This window comes from Melozone crissalis, unplaced genomic scaffold, assembly GCF_028551555.1.
Source record: "Melozone crissalis strain CALT ecotype California unplaced genomic scaffold, PUWL_Pcris_2 ptg000016l_1, whole genome shotgun sequence".
Taxonomy (NCBI): Eukaryota; Metazoa; Chordata; class Aves; order Passeriformes; family Passerellidae; genus Melozone; species Melozone crissalis.
In genome coordinates this window covers 48,364,644-48,380,877 of record NW_026535794.1, presented here as the reverse complement: position 1 = coordinate 48,380,877, position 16,234 = coordinate 48,364,644, and the positions used below count along the sequence as shown (strand labels likewise).

Here is a 16,234-nt window from a genome sequence, read left to right as displayed (position 1 = left end):
CTAGGATCTCATCACTGAAAAATACATAAAAACTCTGTCTTACTGCTTCTGTTTAATACAGAGGGAGCAGCCAGACCTAGTAGATGGAAGAGGTAATAGCTGTGCAGAAGGTTTAGGCATTGTAAAAGAAAGGGAGGGGGAGAATAAATAGAAATATTTTGTGAACTGCAGTCACAAATGGATGCTATTTATGCTTTCTACTTGGTGCTGTTTTCTAGGTGAAGAACCATAAGTTCAGTGCAGTAGACAGGGTTCTGTTGGTTGGTTGGCTTTTTTTTTTTTTTTTTTTGTTAAACAGAAGTGCAAGTAGAGCCAGGATACACTTGAGGTCTCTACAGAACTAATATCCTAGTGTTCCTGATCTCCAGCAGAAAGGATGTTCAGCAAATAATATTTTAACAAAGAGATAAAGCACTATTTTCTGTTCTCTTGATTTTTGTGGGTTTGTGGGTTTTTTCTTTGGTGGATTTGGTTTGACTTTTTTCATGTCTGATTTTACTAGCTCAATAATTCTTGCCAGAACCTCCCTGTTGGAGCCTGAATTTTGCTGCCTGCAGGTGATGGCATTTTCAAGATGAAGGCTAAACATGACTTTAAGGTTGTTGCATCCATAAAATTTTTTAACTATCAGCAGGAGTCCCATCTCTTAAGTTAATTCTGCTCTTATTAAAGGGAAATGTGTAACAATGAGATTTCTGAAGTTATGGACTGATGAATTCATTCACATTCTGGCCAGCTGGAGTATCCAGGCACACTTTATGACTCAATTATATTCTAGTTATAGACATACAGACATTACATTTTGTAATACAAAAGAGAGTAATACCAAAAATCCCACAGCAGAAATTTTTTTGCTTTCATGGAGAAACTTCATGTCCTTTTAGACTACAAATATGTCAGTCATGAGCTGGGGGTTTGGGGTTTCTTCACTCTGTCTTGAAAGGCATGCTCTCCTACTAGGTTGTGTGAAGAGCCACATCTTAAAGCCCTGCTTTGTATTTAAAAGTGTGTTTTGGCTGTATTTTAAATATATGTGGCAAGAATGCTGCATGCAAACACGGTGAAATTCACTACTATGGGTCCCTAGGTGTTTTTAAACTTTTCAGTACTCTTGATTGAGTGTTTTTAGTGTTCTTACTTACACTTGAGAAAACAGGGAGTGTTACGGCTTGTTAGGGACACTAGAGATGGAGTAAGAAGTCTCTGCAAAATTCTGTTTATGGTTTTCATTTTTTGATTGAGGTTTTTTTTGTTAAGAACATTATATTTTGCTGCTTCCCTTGTTGTACAGTCACTGTAACATCCTAAACACATGATCTGTGGGTCAATGCTTAGATCAGGTGAAATGCAGACTTAGGAGTGAGGATCTCTTTGGAGGTGGGAAGGGAGTAACTGAGGAAGCTGCAGCTGAGTGTGAAGGGAGAGAGGACACAAATACCTGGGTTTCCCTAAGTCTTGGGCACCCTGTGGAGCTCCTAGTGCTAAATTTATACCAAGGTGTTGCCACTGACGTGTTAAAACTGTCACCTTAAGAGCTGTGAACTCAGCTGATAAAAGCTCTCCCCCATCAGCAGCAGCTGCACTTGCTGAGGATTTTGCCTGTTGGCTCTGAGGTGTGAATGTTTCCAGCCCTGGGCTGTGTTGCTGCACAGCACAACTGTGTGGTGTTGGCCTGGCCTTGGCTGGGTTTTATGGTCTTTTTCACTGTAGCATTGTGGATTCCCTGTTCTTCAGGCATTCATTCTCTGGGGTGCTCCCCTGGGTTAGAGAAATCCTCCCTTTCATCTTTTACAGATGCCCAATACGAAGTTAACAAGTCTGGTCTCACCAGTATTCCACTGTATGGAATGGTGTTGATTCCCAGAGTGGTTCAGAGCAGGTTGTGAAGGTTGAAGTCCAAAGCACTCCAGCATCTCCCCCTTTCAAAAGACCTTGTCTCTTACACCCCAGGAAACCAGTGTTGAATTAGAAAGTCATGGATCCAGCAGTCCTTGCATCTGGTGTTTGCCGCTGGTCCACTGTAGACCCTGGTGTATGACAGTAACAGGTAAAACCTCCACTGACTGTGAAAAGAGGTTTTTTTCTGCTTTTAAATAGCCATAAAAATGACTTTAGCACTGAAAGATTTATTAGTGTCATGATAGTATTAATTATAAGACAGAATGTTGTGTTTACTGGCTTGAAGTTCTGTTTTTTGACAGGTGCACAGGTCAGCAACTGAATTCTTTTCCTTAATGCTGTTTCACACTAACAGATGTGCTGCATCTGCTATTTTTTCTGTGATAGGCTTAAAGACAGCAGAGTTAAAGGTTTTCTTGTTACTTCTGCAGTTAAAAGGTGTCAGACAGGGAGAGGGATATCCCAATCGTGGTCCCAGAAAAAACCCCAACAAGCAGCACCTAACAAACCAACCCAAGCAAAAAGAAAAAGCAATAAATCTCTATCAGTCATGTGGAAAGGAAAGATATTCAGACGTGACCTAAAAGAAACCTGTCTACAATTTCCTGGTATAGCACAAAGTATATCAGAACTGCACATGTAATGCAGGTTTCTACCTTGATTTAGGCTTCTGTCCTCTTTACAGTTCACATACGCACACACACACACAGACACACACACTTTCTGTTTGATTTGGAAGGGCTTTAAACCCAAATTGGAATACTACTGGTGGTTTGAACAGGACCTAGAACTTGGTCAGCATTGATATATGGGACATTCTTTGCTTGCTTTTGCTCATGCCATGATTTCTCTGGAACAAAACAGTGGTCGGGACTAACCTGGCTCACAATTTTGCACGCCTGTGCTTAGTTCTTCCTGGTGACTGTTTGCCTATGAGTTCTCCATAGGGGTAGGCATGAAAGGATGAAACTGGTGAGGAAATAGGAGTGGGAAATCTTAGTCTGTGCTCTGCAAGTTACTTTGGAAGTGCTACCAAGTACTGCACAAGTAGCAAGGGCAGGTACTCAAGAAGACAGAGTTTGGGACCTGTGTGCATCCCAGCACACAGAACCCAGAGACACAACTGAGATATGTGCAGGTGAGCTCAGAACTGGTGACCTGCATTAGGGCCATGCCTGAATCCTGGACATCTGTGCTATCCAGTCAATGCAGATAGAGCTTTACCAGGTGTGTAAATTCACACTGGCTGTAGTGCTGCCTGTGCTCTGTGTCATTGTCAGGATTCTCCCCTTGTGTGCAGATCTGTAAGACATGAGGCTGAAATGCCCCGGTGTCACTTAATTTCAACTCTCAATTTAATATCTGCCCTAGGAAAATACTTTTATTCTAACCAATGTGTTCAGTGCAGATACTGTGATAAGTCAGCTGAAGGTGTTATCTCCTGTAGGGAGCACAAAGTTTACTTTGATCTCTGTTATTTTGTACATTAAAGCAACAGCCTGATCTTCTTAGAGCTTTAAATGAGCATCTCAGCATGTGTAAAAGCTCACTTCATTTTTACAAGTCTAGGAGGAGACATAGAGACAAAAAAAAAAAAAAAAGGCACTAGCACAAAATACTCATTTCCATGAAAGAAAAACTTGAAAATATTTTTGACTGATTGTAAGAAATTCTTGGAAGTACATTGACTAATAAGGCAAATTTGACTTTTTGGAACTGTAAATGCAGCAAAGCTAAGTAAATTTCCATAAACAGAATTTTATTAAGATTAAGGTATCAAAAACTTCAAATCTATGCTCTTTGACATTTGGCAGATATTTAGAGCCAGGGGCAAAAAAAAAAAAAAAAAAAGGGGACTTTGAATGGCCTGCCAAGTGGAATTACTCTGCAGAGCATGGAAATAGACTTTTATCTCATTTTCCATGGTTAAAAAATTTAAAAAAAAAAAAAAAAGCTCCCTTTTCTTTGTTTCCTAGTAGTGCTGTAGTCCTATCCTTGCAGTAGACAGTCATGTCCTGACACTGGTACCCAAACACATTTCCGTGTCTCGCAGGCTGCGGCACATTCTGGGGGTGGCTGTAAGCCAGCTGGGAAGTGCGGCGGGAACTGGGCACTCACCCACCTGCCTGTCACTCCAGGGCTCTGCTGGCAAGGGGGCCTGGCTGTGCAGGCAGGGTGGCAGGGCTGCTCCTGCTGCTGCTGCCAGCTCAGTGTGCTGTGTGCCAGTGTCCCTGCAGCAGCCTCCTGCCAACCAGCCTCTGCTGGGAGAGGGCACACTGGGAGCCATGGCAGCCCTTGTGCTTGCAGGGACACCCCTCTTGTGAACAATGTCCTGGTGGCAATTTATCTCCCAGCTAGGGAAGGGGAAGGAATTTTTTCTGGAGACTTACATCTAGAGGGAGTGCAGCTCAAGGGATTATTAGGAGCAGCAGCTTATTGCTAGTACTTATTTGTGATGGTGTTCACAGGGGTCTTAGGATGAGGGAAGAGATGAGGATCTGACTCCATGTTTCAGAAGCCTTGTTTAATGATATATATTATATTAAAAGAATAGAAGAAAGGATTTCATCAGAAGGCTAGCTAAGAATAGAAAAAAAAGGAACGAATAACAAAGGCTTGTGTCTCGGACAGAGAGTCCGAGCCAGCTGACTGCAATTGGCCATTAATTAAAAATAACCAGCATGAGACCAATCACAGATCCATCTGTTGCATTCCACAGCAGCAGATAATCATTGTTTACATTTTGTTCCTGAGGCCTCTCAGCTTCTCAGGAGGAAAAATCCTAAGGAAAGGATTTTTCATAAAACATGTCTGTGACACTTATTATTACTTATTGCCGTGGTGTTATTTATTTAACATTTATCAATTTGTAAAGTGTTATCAAATTGATAATTGCAAACTCTGTGTCCCAGAAGAGTTCCACTTTTTTTTCATCTTGTTGCTTCTTTCATCACGGGCTGTGCTTACTCACATCAGTGCTGTAGCAGTAGTGCCTCAGGAGGACCAAGCTGTACCATGAGAGGCTGGCTGTATAAATAATTTTATTATTGAGGATCCATTTGCTTTTTCTTTTAGCTGTACTTTACAGGTTCTAATTGATTTATTGCAGGGGTTTTTTTGGGTTTTTAGTTTCAGATTTTGTCATATAACAATGCAAAGGTGGTGTAGAATAGGCAAAGGGGTAGGAGGTGAATGGGATTGACAAAGGACATAAAAGTTAATGGTATAGAGAACTTAAAAGTAAGAAAATAATGATTTTAAATGTAATTTAATCCAGCCTTTGGAGTATTTCTATTATTCCTATTTTAGGTTGTTGAATTGTTTTTTGTCACTTTCTAATGGGAAACTATAGATCCTATGGGAAATAATGAGAAGGAAAAGCAGTACTCTTTTTGTCCTCCATGATATTGAATCTGCCACCTGGTTTCTATTTACTTTGTAAAGGGAGTTAATAACCCAGATAAAATTTTGTCAAAATATGGAAATATCAGAACAAGACCTACAGCAGCATCCTGAGGGATGAAGGGGATAGAGCATGCAAAGCTGTGCACTCTGCTTGGCAGCAGTTTGCCTACAGGCTGGCCCATGAGCACTGAAAGGCAATCTGAACTTACCTAGCTCCAGACAAAATTGTGCTCCTCCCTCTGTCCCTCCACAAATTTTTTGTCTTTTTTTTTTTTTTTTTTTTGCTGTTTGTTGTTTCTTAAAAGGTAGAGGAAAGAAAGCAGTTGGGATTGCTCTTACGGGATTGCAGAAGCTGAAAAAACCCTCAGAGAGGAGGACAGCAGGTCAAAGTAGCTGTCCACAAGTGACACAATAACCCAGACTGAGGAACTGATCAGTCCAAAAAAACTGGGAGAAAAACCCACTTTTTCTATCTGGTGTGATCTGCCTGTTCTGCTCCACAGCCTGGCTGCAGCTATGCCAAAAACTGAGGCAGTGCAGCAGAGAAGCTGCTGTGGAGAAGGAACCTGTTCCTGCTGCAGAATGGAGCAGTTTCCCTCTTCTGCCTTTTCTTCCATGTACTGGTGTTTGCTGCTCATTTAGCAAGGAAATCAGGAAATTTCCCCAGGAAATCAGTCCTGGGGAAAACTATTTCCCTCCCTTCCCCTCTTTCTCCTGGGCCAGCTTTTAGTTGTATTAACTGCCCTGCTGTGGATCATCTTGGGTGGTCATGTGAAAACAGAAATGGCCATGAAAGAAGGAAAGAAACCAAGGACTGAGACAATATGGTAAGCAGGAGCAGAATCCTTTCAGCAGGTGCTTTCATTCCTGTCTGATTAAAATGGTCTTATGTAATGTTTCTGCCTGTTTATTAACTGTCTTAGTTGACTGGACTGTTGAAATAATAAATTCTTCTCTGGTCCTGACCTGGCCAAGGAGTCCTGTCTATGGCTTTCTGTCAGTGGCGAAGCACAGAAAACAAATTCAAGGGAAAAATATTTTTTCCTTCACATAACATGCCCTGATACTGAGTTAATTTTTCTACTAATAATTTTCTACAAAAATTAAAGGTAAAAAACTTATTTTGACAATAACATTGAATTAATTTGGTTTATGGTGAGTCTTCTGTATTTGTTTCCTTTTAAGTAATTCAGTGAACTGTTATTAGTGGATATAACTAGAGAGGGGGATCCTATAGGGTGTTTAGGTGATTTGGGAAGTTTTTGTGAAGCAACAGATATATGTGACATTGTGTTGTCACCCAGTATTGGGGGGAAAAGGTTCAGTACTCACTCAGCTGGTAAAATTTGGCATGTTTTTTTCTGCCATGCAATTTCATCTATGGTTTTGGACATAAAAGGGCATTTGCTGTTAGCCAGAAGTCTTTTAAAAACACTTGTGTGTGCACCCTGTGTTTATAACCATGTTCAAAGCATTGCAACATCAACAGGCTAGACTGTTTTCTTCTTTTCTATTTTGGGACCCAAAGCAGGGGAGCTGTTTTGAGTCAGTCCAAATGCTCCTGTGCTCACAGATGTAGAGAATAAAGCAGAACTGAGACATCTGGGATTCTAACACCTTCCAGGTGGTGTTTTATCAGAGGGGAACCTGCATGTGTGCACTTAAGAGAGAGGATTAGTGTCATCATATGACCATCTCTGAAAGGAACAAAAGAAGGTTTAAAGTTATTGAATGACTTCTGGTTTCAGATATCATTCCTGGAAAATGCTGGTGTTGATATCTAAATCTTCTGTTTCTGTTGGGTAATGAGATACAGTGCACACAAAAGGCCCTTTTGATTTCTCAGTTGAAAAACTGAGTCTATGGCCTAAGGTTGGCAAAAATAACGGATAATGACATATTGCATATGTCTAGAATTGCTATATTTATACCTTTATGAGACCAAAACAGCAGAAAATTTTGGGATCCTTTCACACTTGACATTAAATAAATAATAAAATGCTACTAGTTTTGTTTTTCACATTTACTGCTTTGGAATCACATTCTAAGAACTCAGAGTTATTCTAATTTGGTGATTTTGCTTTTTCTTTCTTTTTTCATTTACCAGAAAAAGCCACTGTCCTCGATAATAAAAGAAGTCTGTGATGGGTAAGTTGTGCTATATAGTACATACTAGATATAGTGCTTTTTGAAGTATTAAACCAACTAGGAGATGTTTTTTTCCAAAGAAAATCTAGATATGCTGTATGACTAGTCATTAGTTTCTTAAGTATTTTTGTGTTAGTTTCAAATTTTGAATTTGCAGTGCATTTTGGATCAATTGCTTGCAAGATGAGGCTCCTAACAAAGCAGTTCCATCATGGGGGTGACTCTCATTTTGACTGCTTCCTTCCTTTCTGCACAGAGATGCATTTTGCATTTTTGCAGTTTGGCTGTGGTCCCTGCTGTTCATGGGTTAAGGGACTAAAGCACTGCCTCTGGATCTGAATTTTGAGCACTGACTCCAGTGGGTGCTGTAAGCTGGTCCAGTTGCTGTGACTGTTTATATGAAACTGAACAGTTAATTGCAAATTCTGTATTATAGACTAATAATTGGCTAAGACAAATACCTAGATTTAAGTTTAATGGATTAATCAAAAAACCTGTTTCAAGCAAGTGCTAGCACACAGGAGAAACTAGCTATATTTATCAAATTGCTGCTGGGCTAAGAAGGTGATATTTTATGCCTAATGTATTATATCAACTTCATACTATATCCATTGTGTATTGTATAAGCTAGCATAAACTTCTGGTACTGTACATTTGTTTTGGTCAATTTTAGTGACTTAGTGGTCTTGCTTACTGCAAAAAAAGATCACTAGGATGTATTTGTACTGAGGTTTTCCTTTTGTAAGCATGCTTTTAGCTTAAACTTTGGAACTCATCATTGAAAGCTATGGAAAACTATGAGAAGTATGAGAAATACATGGGAATGACAGACACTTGTTTGGTCATGCTAAAATTATGTAAAGGGTACTTTTTGAATTATTAAGGTTTCATTTTGTGATTAATTTATTTTCATATTTCTAAGGTGGTCTCTTGCAAATCATGACCAATTTGCACTGCAGCATGCTGATAGTTCTAATTTCTACATCACCGAGAAGGTGGGTAAATTGTTCAATGCAATTTTTGCATAGCCTATAAAAATATTTGCCACAGTCATTTATTTTAAATTAAAATATATGAAAATATACTTTCCATAATGCGATGCCACTGAAAGGGTAGGTACTGCAAGACCTGATTTAATGACTCTTTAGCTGATTTCTTCTGTTAGGAATAGCAAATAAAAGTCCAAATAAGCAAAGTTCTTCATGTCAGTTGAGTTTGAGACTTGAGCACTGAGCCCTTCAACTTTGGTATTCTTATGTGTTTAGTATTCTGCTAACAAGTGGTGTACAGGAAACTGGAATATTTAAAACATGAAGGGCTCTTTGAAGTGTGAGGAGACCTTCAGTGCATGTCACTTTCCTTTTTGGCTGAGCAGGTAGAAATAAGTTTCAGTGACTGTGTGATATTTCCTGCTCTCTCCTGCCTGCTGTCTTCTCCTTACCCAGTTCTGTAAGTTCTGTTGGCTTACTTTTTCTTGTCCCCATTTAGTGTGGCAATAGGTGATTCATCAATTCAGCACAGAGTAATGAAAAGGCTATAGCTGTAATAAAAATGGAATGTCTAGTATAAATATATGGGACATGCTCAAGTGAATGGGACCAAGTAGAACATTCATTCCTAGCATTACTGGTAAAATTGCTCAAATTACAAAATAAAGACTATTTGGAAGAGTGCACATGTAGTACTGCAGAGGTACAATTTCTAAGCAATGGCACAAGGACGCTGTTTAAAACCTGCTGAAGTCCACATGCAAATTCCCTAATCTCGGTGGATGCTGAGCTTAAAAAACCTGAGCTTAACTGCATAGATATAGATGCCTCTTGCTCACCTTGTTATCAGTTTAGTTTGGCTTGCTCTGAAGTGGAGACATGTCTTGGTTCTGTTTTGCATTTTACAGTTCTTTAGGGTTTGCTAAGATGACTGAGACATGAACTAAGTTTTCTCTTGCTGTAATTCATACCCACACCCAAGAAATAAAGGAAGCTTAGGCACTTAGTTAAGCATTTGGGAGGACTAAATTTAACAAGATAGCAAGAACAGTTGCTCATAAGATAGTGCTGGTTTTGTTTTGGTTTTTTTTTTTCCTGGGCTGTTTTGTTTTGGTTCATATTTTTTTGTTAATTTTGCTTGTTTTTTTAACAGACCAGTTTCAGTTTTTCATTTAACTACTTGTCAGCCTGGACAACCTTCTCAATATGTTCCCCCCCTTTTTTTTTTTGGGTCTTCCACTTTTTTTGCTTCTGTGCTGTTTTGGGTTTTTTTTACTCTCCTTTGTTTTCAAGTTTCAGTTGACAGACACTTCAAAGGTCACTACAAGGAAACCTGTTGAAGTAATTACTGACTTCTGTGTTTTGCCTCCACCAAATTAAACAGTGAGATTGTTCTGCCAATTGCCCCCAATGGTGACACAATGTTTACCAATAAAGCAGTCACAATTGAATTTGCCTGTTGGCATTTAAACTCTGTGAGTATTTCCAAGAAGTAGGGATTGAGTGAATACTTCAGCTTTTTCAAGGTCTTTGTCCTGATGAAATTGGAGGGATATTTCAGGCTTTATCTCCACCTTTGGTGGATAGGATTCTGCAGCTTTGGAGAAATCTTTTCTGTTCCACATAAAAGAGAGCCTGCCGGTTTTTGGCTGCCTTTAACTTGCAATAAGGATGGAAAATTATAGTCTTCTAGGACATTTTGGATTGTACTGCAGAGAGGACTTTGAGTTTGTTTATTCCCTACTGGAAATATGCAGAGTGTCTGACTCTGAGTCACATAAATAAGAGAGAAGAGCTCTAAATGCCACTAGAATTACTCAGATGTCTGTGACTTTCATTAGATATTGTTCACTGTTTGTAGCTGGTTGTTGGATAGTGGCTGTGAAGAGAGGCTTATATAGGCCATCACCCCTTCCACATACTTTCCCTCATTTGTGTTCAGTAGGATATTGTTCTGTCTGAATTAAAACATGAAAATCACCAGGCATGAGGAGAAACACATGCACTTCAAGGAAGCTACAACACTTTATTGTTAAAATCCACATTGCTTTAATCTTAGTTTTACTAATGGATATGAGCAGAGCATTTTTTGTTGCAGTGACAGCTTCTCATAAGAAGTATTTTTCACAGCTCTTAAAGATGATTTGTGTGACTGTATGTGTGCAGATAACATTATCTATAGGTCATGTTTCTGCAGAGACTGCCTTCCAGGTGGAGATGCCTCTTTAAAATATCACTACTAAAGTTTAAAGTTACCAGAAAGAAAAGCAATTAGTGATTTCTTGTATACAGTAGCAAGAAGCTTTGAAGTGAAAATGTCCAAATGTTACATGGCTTACAACTGTAATTCTGTTTTTGGTGGCAAACAGCCCATCTGTGTTTTGGCTGTCATATACAGAACTCTTTATCTTTTGTTGCTGGACCTATATCTCCCAATTATATCATGCATAAATAAAAACAAGACTCAAGCAGTTCTGTGTCTTAAATTATTTATGTTTTGGCTGTATTATTTGGAAAAATGCCTCTACAGATATAGCAGTAACTCCTTCAGGCAGCATAAGTGAGGTCTTTTAACAAATTTTGATTCAGCCAGGGTTCCTGCTAGAGATAGGGCTTATCACAGCAGATCCAGTTTTGGCTGCTGCCTCTAGGGTCATGGTATGGCTACAACTGTGCCCCTGAAACTGCAGTGAAAATTATTAATTATGTCTTTTAGCCTTTTTTTCTAAAAATGAGAGAAATAAAAGAAGAGGGTATGTAGACAAGAAAACCAAGCACTCATAGTGCCTGAGCTAAAATCTCTCTGATGTACTCATCTCAAAGTGCTTGATTTTTAATTAATTTTTAATGTTAATAGGTGTGTGTGTTTTTTTAAAAGGCTTTGCTTATCCTGAAGGAACATTTCTCTGGTAGGTCAAATGCCTAAAAGCCTGACTTCTGAGTTGGGATCTTATCATGCTAGATACTACAAGATAAGAATAAATAAGTCACCTTTGCCTCAGTCTATCCAGGCTGTACCTGAATTAGATGCTTGTATACATCAGGTGCAATGACTCAGGAACACTATAGCCTGGGGGAACTCAGGTTTAGAAAAGAAAATGCTATATGAAGAGTAGAAAATGGCTGTATAATTTTGTGTGCTATGTGTGCTCCCTGGCTGAAAACCACAGCTCAGATAATTGTTAGCTGTGTTCCTCTGCTGGCAGTATGAGCAGGGCAGGGACAGACATTTGAGTGGCTGATGCTGCACCTTGGTGGTTATGGCTGGTCCCTCATCACTGCTCTCCCTTGGCCTTGCAGACCATGGCCAGCTCTGGATCCATTTGTAGATCCTCTGTTTGTCTGGGGAAGGATGGTGTTCAAGCTGGATTCACTGCTGGATGCAGAATGTGGTCACTCTTAACCCTCCACCTGAGCAGATCTCAGAAATTAAGGGTTGGCTGCTGGTGCCGAGGGGTTTGTGAGCCAGCACTGAGCACGCAGAGGTGACAACAGTGACACTTTTTGTTATCTTTAAATACAAGGATGTTTCATTCATCTTTATATTGAATGCAACCTGTTATTATTGTCACAATTTTGTTGTATTTGTTCTTTTTTATATCTGATGCATCAGAAGACTTCCCATAAGTTTTCCGCCCTTTTTTCCAATGTCTTACATTACCCTTTCATTCTTATTGCTTGGAGTGGAGGGGAGCAGAGACTGAGTTTCCTCCATTAGTTTTGGGAAACTTTTAATTCTGTTTTGCAAGAGCTGCTTCACCTTCCTTTGGTTGTAATTATTCAACTCTATGCTGTGTTTGAAGATGGGACATCTTTCTTACCCCATCTTCTCAGGGCTGGGAACCTGAGTGAAGTCCCTGTTGTTTGTGCTTTTTCAAAGGTGATTTTGCTCATGACCTATTTTTTGCTGAACACAACCTGTAAATGTATATTCATGTGAAATTCCTCCATGCCTTTACAGGCTCCCTGTGTGGGAGTGTATGCAAATAACAGGACGAGAAATGAGCAAATTGTATAGTTGGGACTTTTTGAGTTTTTACGTTTTTCATATTTGTCTGTTTTCTCTGATTAATTGAATTTCAGTAAGTTGTAAAACAACATTCTTAATAATGAAGGTTTCTGATTCTTGAAGGACCTGGTGCTTCTTGAGCAACTGAGAATGAAAAGTAGCATGAGGAATGGGAACTGGAGAAATGTGTTAAGAGAGCTGTTTCATTTTCCATTTTGCATCACTCCTGATAATACTTTTATTAATAGTGCTACATAAATGGTAGATTGTAGATTTGATCTGGATCAAACTATGCATCATTCTCCCTTTCTCTGCCGCTTATAAGACATGGTATTTCCCACATATTCACACATTTCTTGCTGTTTTGGGGCATCTGCACAGCCCTGCAGAAATTCCCTACAGTAAGGGCAGCTTGTGGCATCTGACTGGCCATGCTCCTGCCTCTTTAATGGATGCTGGTAACACTGCCCTGTAGACTCCAGTAAAGTCTTAGAGAGCACTAGTATATTTTTCAAGTGAACAGAAGTAAAACTTCAGTATCCATATAGTAAATCACTTTCAGTCCTCTTTCATTCAGGCTGATTTCAAGAACAGGGATAATGGTTATCTTTCTTTTAGTTCTCTTAGGACTCTTTTTGTAAAACTTTTGGTCTATACTAAATTTTCTAAAGAAAATAATTATGCCCTGTCCCCCTATTATACTTTCCGGCCCCAGCAAAACCAGCTTAATACTTCTGCTTGCTTCCTATTAAAATAATTGTTATGGAATCTTCTGTTTAGCTCCTTAGTTCCATATCAAGGCTGATGAGATGGAGCAAGTGGGGTAGTTATAATAAAATCTGTATATATATTTTCCTGAATTAAGTTTGCAATTTTGCCTTACAGTTAATCACTAGAGAGGAAAGGCTCTAAAAATGTTCAGCTTTCAGTTAGAGCAATTGAAGGTAGGTAGGGCATACCAGGGACACAGTACAACTATTTGGGTTCAGCTGATGGCAAACAGTTCTGTGTAAGATTTGGCCCTAAAGAAAAGTATTCTTTAATTCCTCTTTATGCTTAGAGAACAACCTATCTGGATGGGTAGTTTTCCTAAGTGCAATGAACAGACATAACAGGGCAGCACTGAAAGGATGGTTCTGATTTTTTCTCCCCTTCCCCAGAAGATCCTGACACTTAATTTTTTGTTGGTTTTTTTTTTGTTTGTTTGGGGTTTTTTTGTGGATTTTTTTTCGACAATTTTTGTAGGTGGTGGCAAGGAGGGGATCATTTTGTGCCACTTTAATTCATTAAATTTGCTTAGTAAAAAGGCTGCTTGATCTGATGCAGGGATGAGGCAGGACTTGAATCATGTCCAGGAATAGCCTGTACACAAGAAAAAAGTAAAGGAAAGGTAGGAAGAAGAATGGAAGTTTGCTTTTCTTAACAGCTGTGAGCTGTCCCTCACTTGTTTCTGGAACTGGCTTAAGCTGAAGTGGAACAAAATTTTGTCAAGTTCCAACTGCAGTCAAAAATGGAAAAGGGATGTTTTACCTGCAGTCCTCCTGTGAGGGAGAGGAAGGGCAGAGGAAGGGTGTAGGAGAGGGGTGATGTCCTAGAGAAGCACAAACACCTCCAGGCTTTCCCTTAAACAAGTCTTGGTGTTGTGGCTCCAAACCTGGTGCTTGCAAAATGAGCTGGCCCACTTTTCCTGCTTATGCTATACTGCTTATTCCTGCCTTCTACTGTGCAAACCAGGCAAACCCCAAAATGATAACATTTTCATCTGCTTTATTTCCCTTACTGACTGATACAGCTGTCTATGCCACATATAACAGTAGCAGGGATGAGCAAGATGTTGAAAAGCAAAACTCTGTGGTAGCAAACTGGGCAACTGTGCTTTGATTTGGCAAAAGTGAGCCACAGCCTGGGCTTCAGTATTCACTTATTCTCTAAGCATCTGCCTAAGGAGCACTGCTGCTGTGCTGGCCCTCAGTGGTGCTATGAGTGAATATGGTGGGTAACCTGTGCTGAAGAGCTGACTTCAGTTTGATAATCCTTACTTGGGTTTGGTGGGGTTTTGTTCTTGGTTTTTTTTTAATCCAAACCAGCCCTGTTCTGATTTCTCCACATCATCTTACTAATAATAGTATGAGCACAGCTAAGTCAGTCATTTCCTGATGTTTATTTTTCAGGGTGCAGCTCTTCTGTTGGAATTTATCAGAGGATGATAGGGCTGCTTGTGTTGGGCCCACCCCTTCCCTGTGGCTGGTACAACTGTGCTGTGTGTCTGTGTGGTTGCTTGAATTGGGGAACTGATCCAAGTTAAAAATAACTCGTGTGTAACTTCTTTCAATGTGTCAGAAGGATGTCTGCCCAAAGTGTGATACCACTGCTGCTCTGCAGAACAAGTGGTGCCTGGTAATGCTGTCCTTGTAGATCACTCCACTTGCAGATGGGTAAATCATGCAAAGTTTGGTCTTTTTCTTAGGATGTGATTTAAGTGGCAGTCAAGTTGGTATTTCTGTGGGTTGCTGGAGAAATAGGTAGTTGAGCATTATTTTTCTACTCCGTTTCTTCTTTCTCTTTGCTTCACTAACATCCTAGTGACTGCTGCTGGGTGGAGAGTTTGTTCAAGTCACACATCTGACAAAACAAAACTCTGGACTCAAGAATACTTTTTCTTTTCCTTTTTTTTATGAATGAAGGAAGAGGAAGTGTTAACTTTTTAAGGTCAGGTGGCTGACTGTGCTGCTGTGTGGTGGTAGATCTGATGTAAGGGAAGTGTTGGGGCCCCATGCACTGGAGAATGTGCAGAATTTTGCCTCTTGTAGGTTGTAGAATTGCACTGGCTAATATACAGCCTGAAACTGCACCACTTGGTCTAACTTGGTTTATTTACCAGCTTCTGTAATCCTTGAATAGAGACAGATAAACAGCATGCAGAAAACATTATCTCTTTAGAAACTTCAGACAAACTACTTTTTTTAAGGGAAATGTTATAATCAAATCATAACATGAAAATCCAGAAGACATTGTCCCTTCTTTTCAATAGCTTCCCAGAAAAGAAATTTTTATCACAAGCTTAATTGCATCAGTATTTCTTCTAAAACAGTACACTTCTGTCATGCCAAGTAGTACAATGTAGGTAATTACCTGTATCACTTATCTTACATCTTATTAAATATTTTGGTGACTAAAAAAAAACTTAAGAAATCCCCTACCAAGTCAGCCAAATGAAATCCCATCTCATAGTCTGTCTCCAGCTCTAGCAGTAGCAAATGCTGTTCAGGGTAGTGATCTGATGATGACTTGCAGTCTCTTTATGCCTCCTCAGTATTCACATTTGTGGTATCACAGGTGTTGGAGGCTACACCTACACTTAGTCTATTTAATATCCTGCATAAAGGTGATGCCACTCTTTCATCTCTTCTTGAGCAACCTTGAAGAGTTTACTGCCTTCTGAATGGAGAGGTGTATTTTCTATCTGCTTTAAACTGACCCCCTACTGATTATATCACGTGCCCCTAAGTTCTCAGACTGCAGGGTTTCATAAAAACATTTCTGCATTCGAGTTGTCCACTACAGGCTCTCCTATGTCCTTTGTCCCTCCAAACTGAGTAGACACCACCTTTTGAGGCAGCTGCTGAAGCCCATTGGACATTTGCCTTTCTCTGCATTTTCTCAGAAACTGCTGTGCCCTTCCTAAGGAGTGAAGATCAAAGGTGCACTCGGTGCCCTGTATGTGGGTACATGGAGCTCCTGTGCTGTGGCAGAGTGACGCCCTCTGTCCTGTTCCTGGTGCCAC

The 16,234-nt window shown here is 39.8% G+C and overlaps 1 protein-coding gene across 2 annotated transcripts in view; it reads left to right on the top strand.

Moving 5' to 3' along the window:
• The window catches only part of ELMO1 (engulfment and cell motility 1), a 301,790-nt gene that overhangs the window by 53,789 nt on the left and 231,767 nt on the right, over window positions 1-16,234 (top strand). The window contains exons 3-4 of one of the 2 annotated variants that reach the window (XM_054273352.1): window positions 7,412-7,452; window positions 8,375-8,447. In XM_054273352.1, coding sequence (XP_054129327.1) covers window positions 7,412-7,452; window positions 8,375-8,447 — 114 coding nt within the window. The remainder of the gene's footprint in view (window positions 1-7,411; window positions 7,453-8,374; window positions 8,448-16,234) is intronic. The other variant, XM_054273353.1, reaches the window with a different exon arrangement.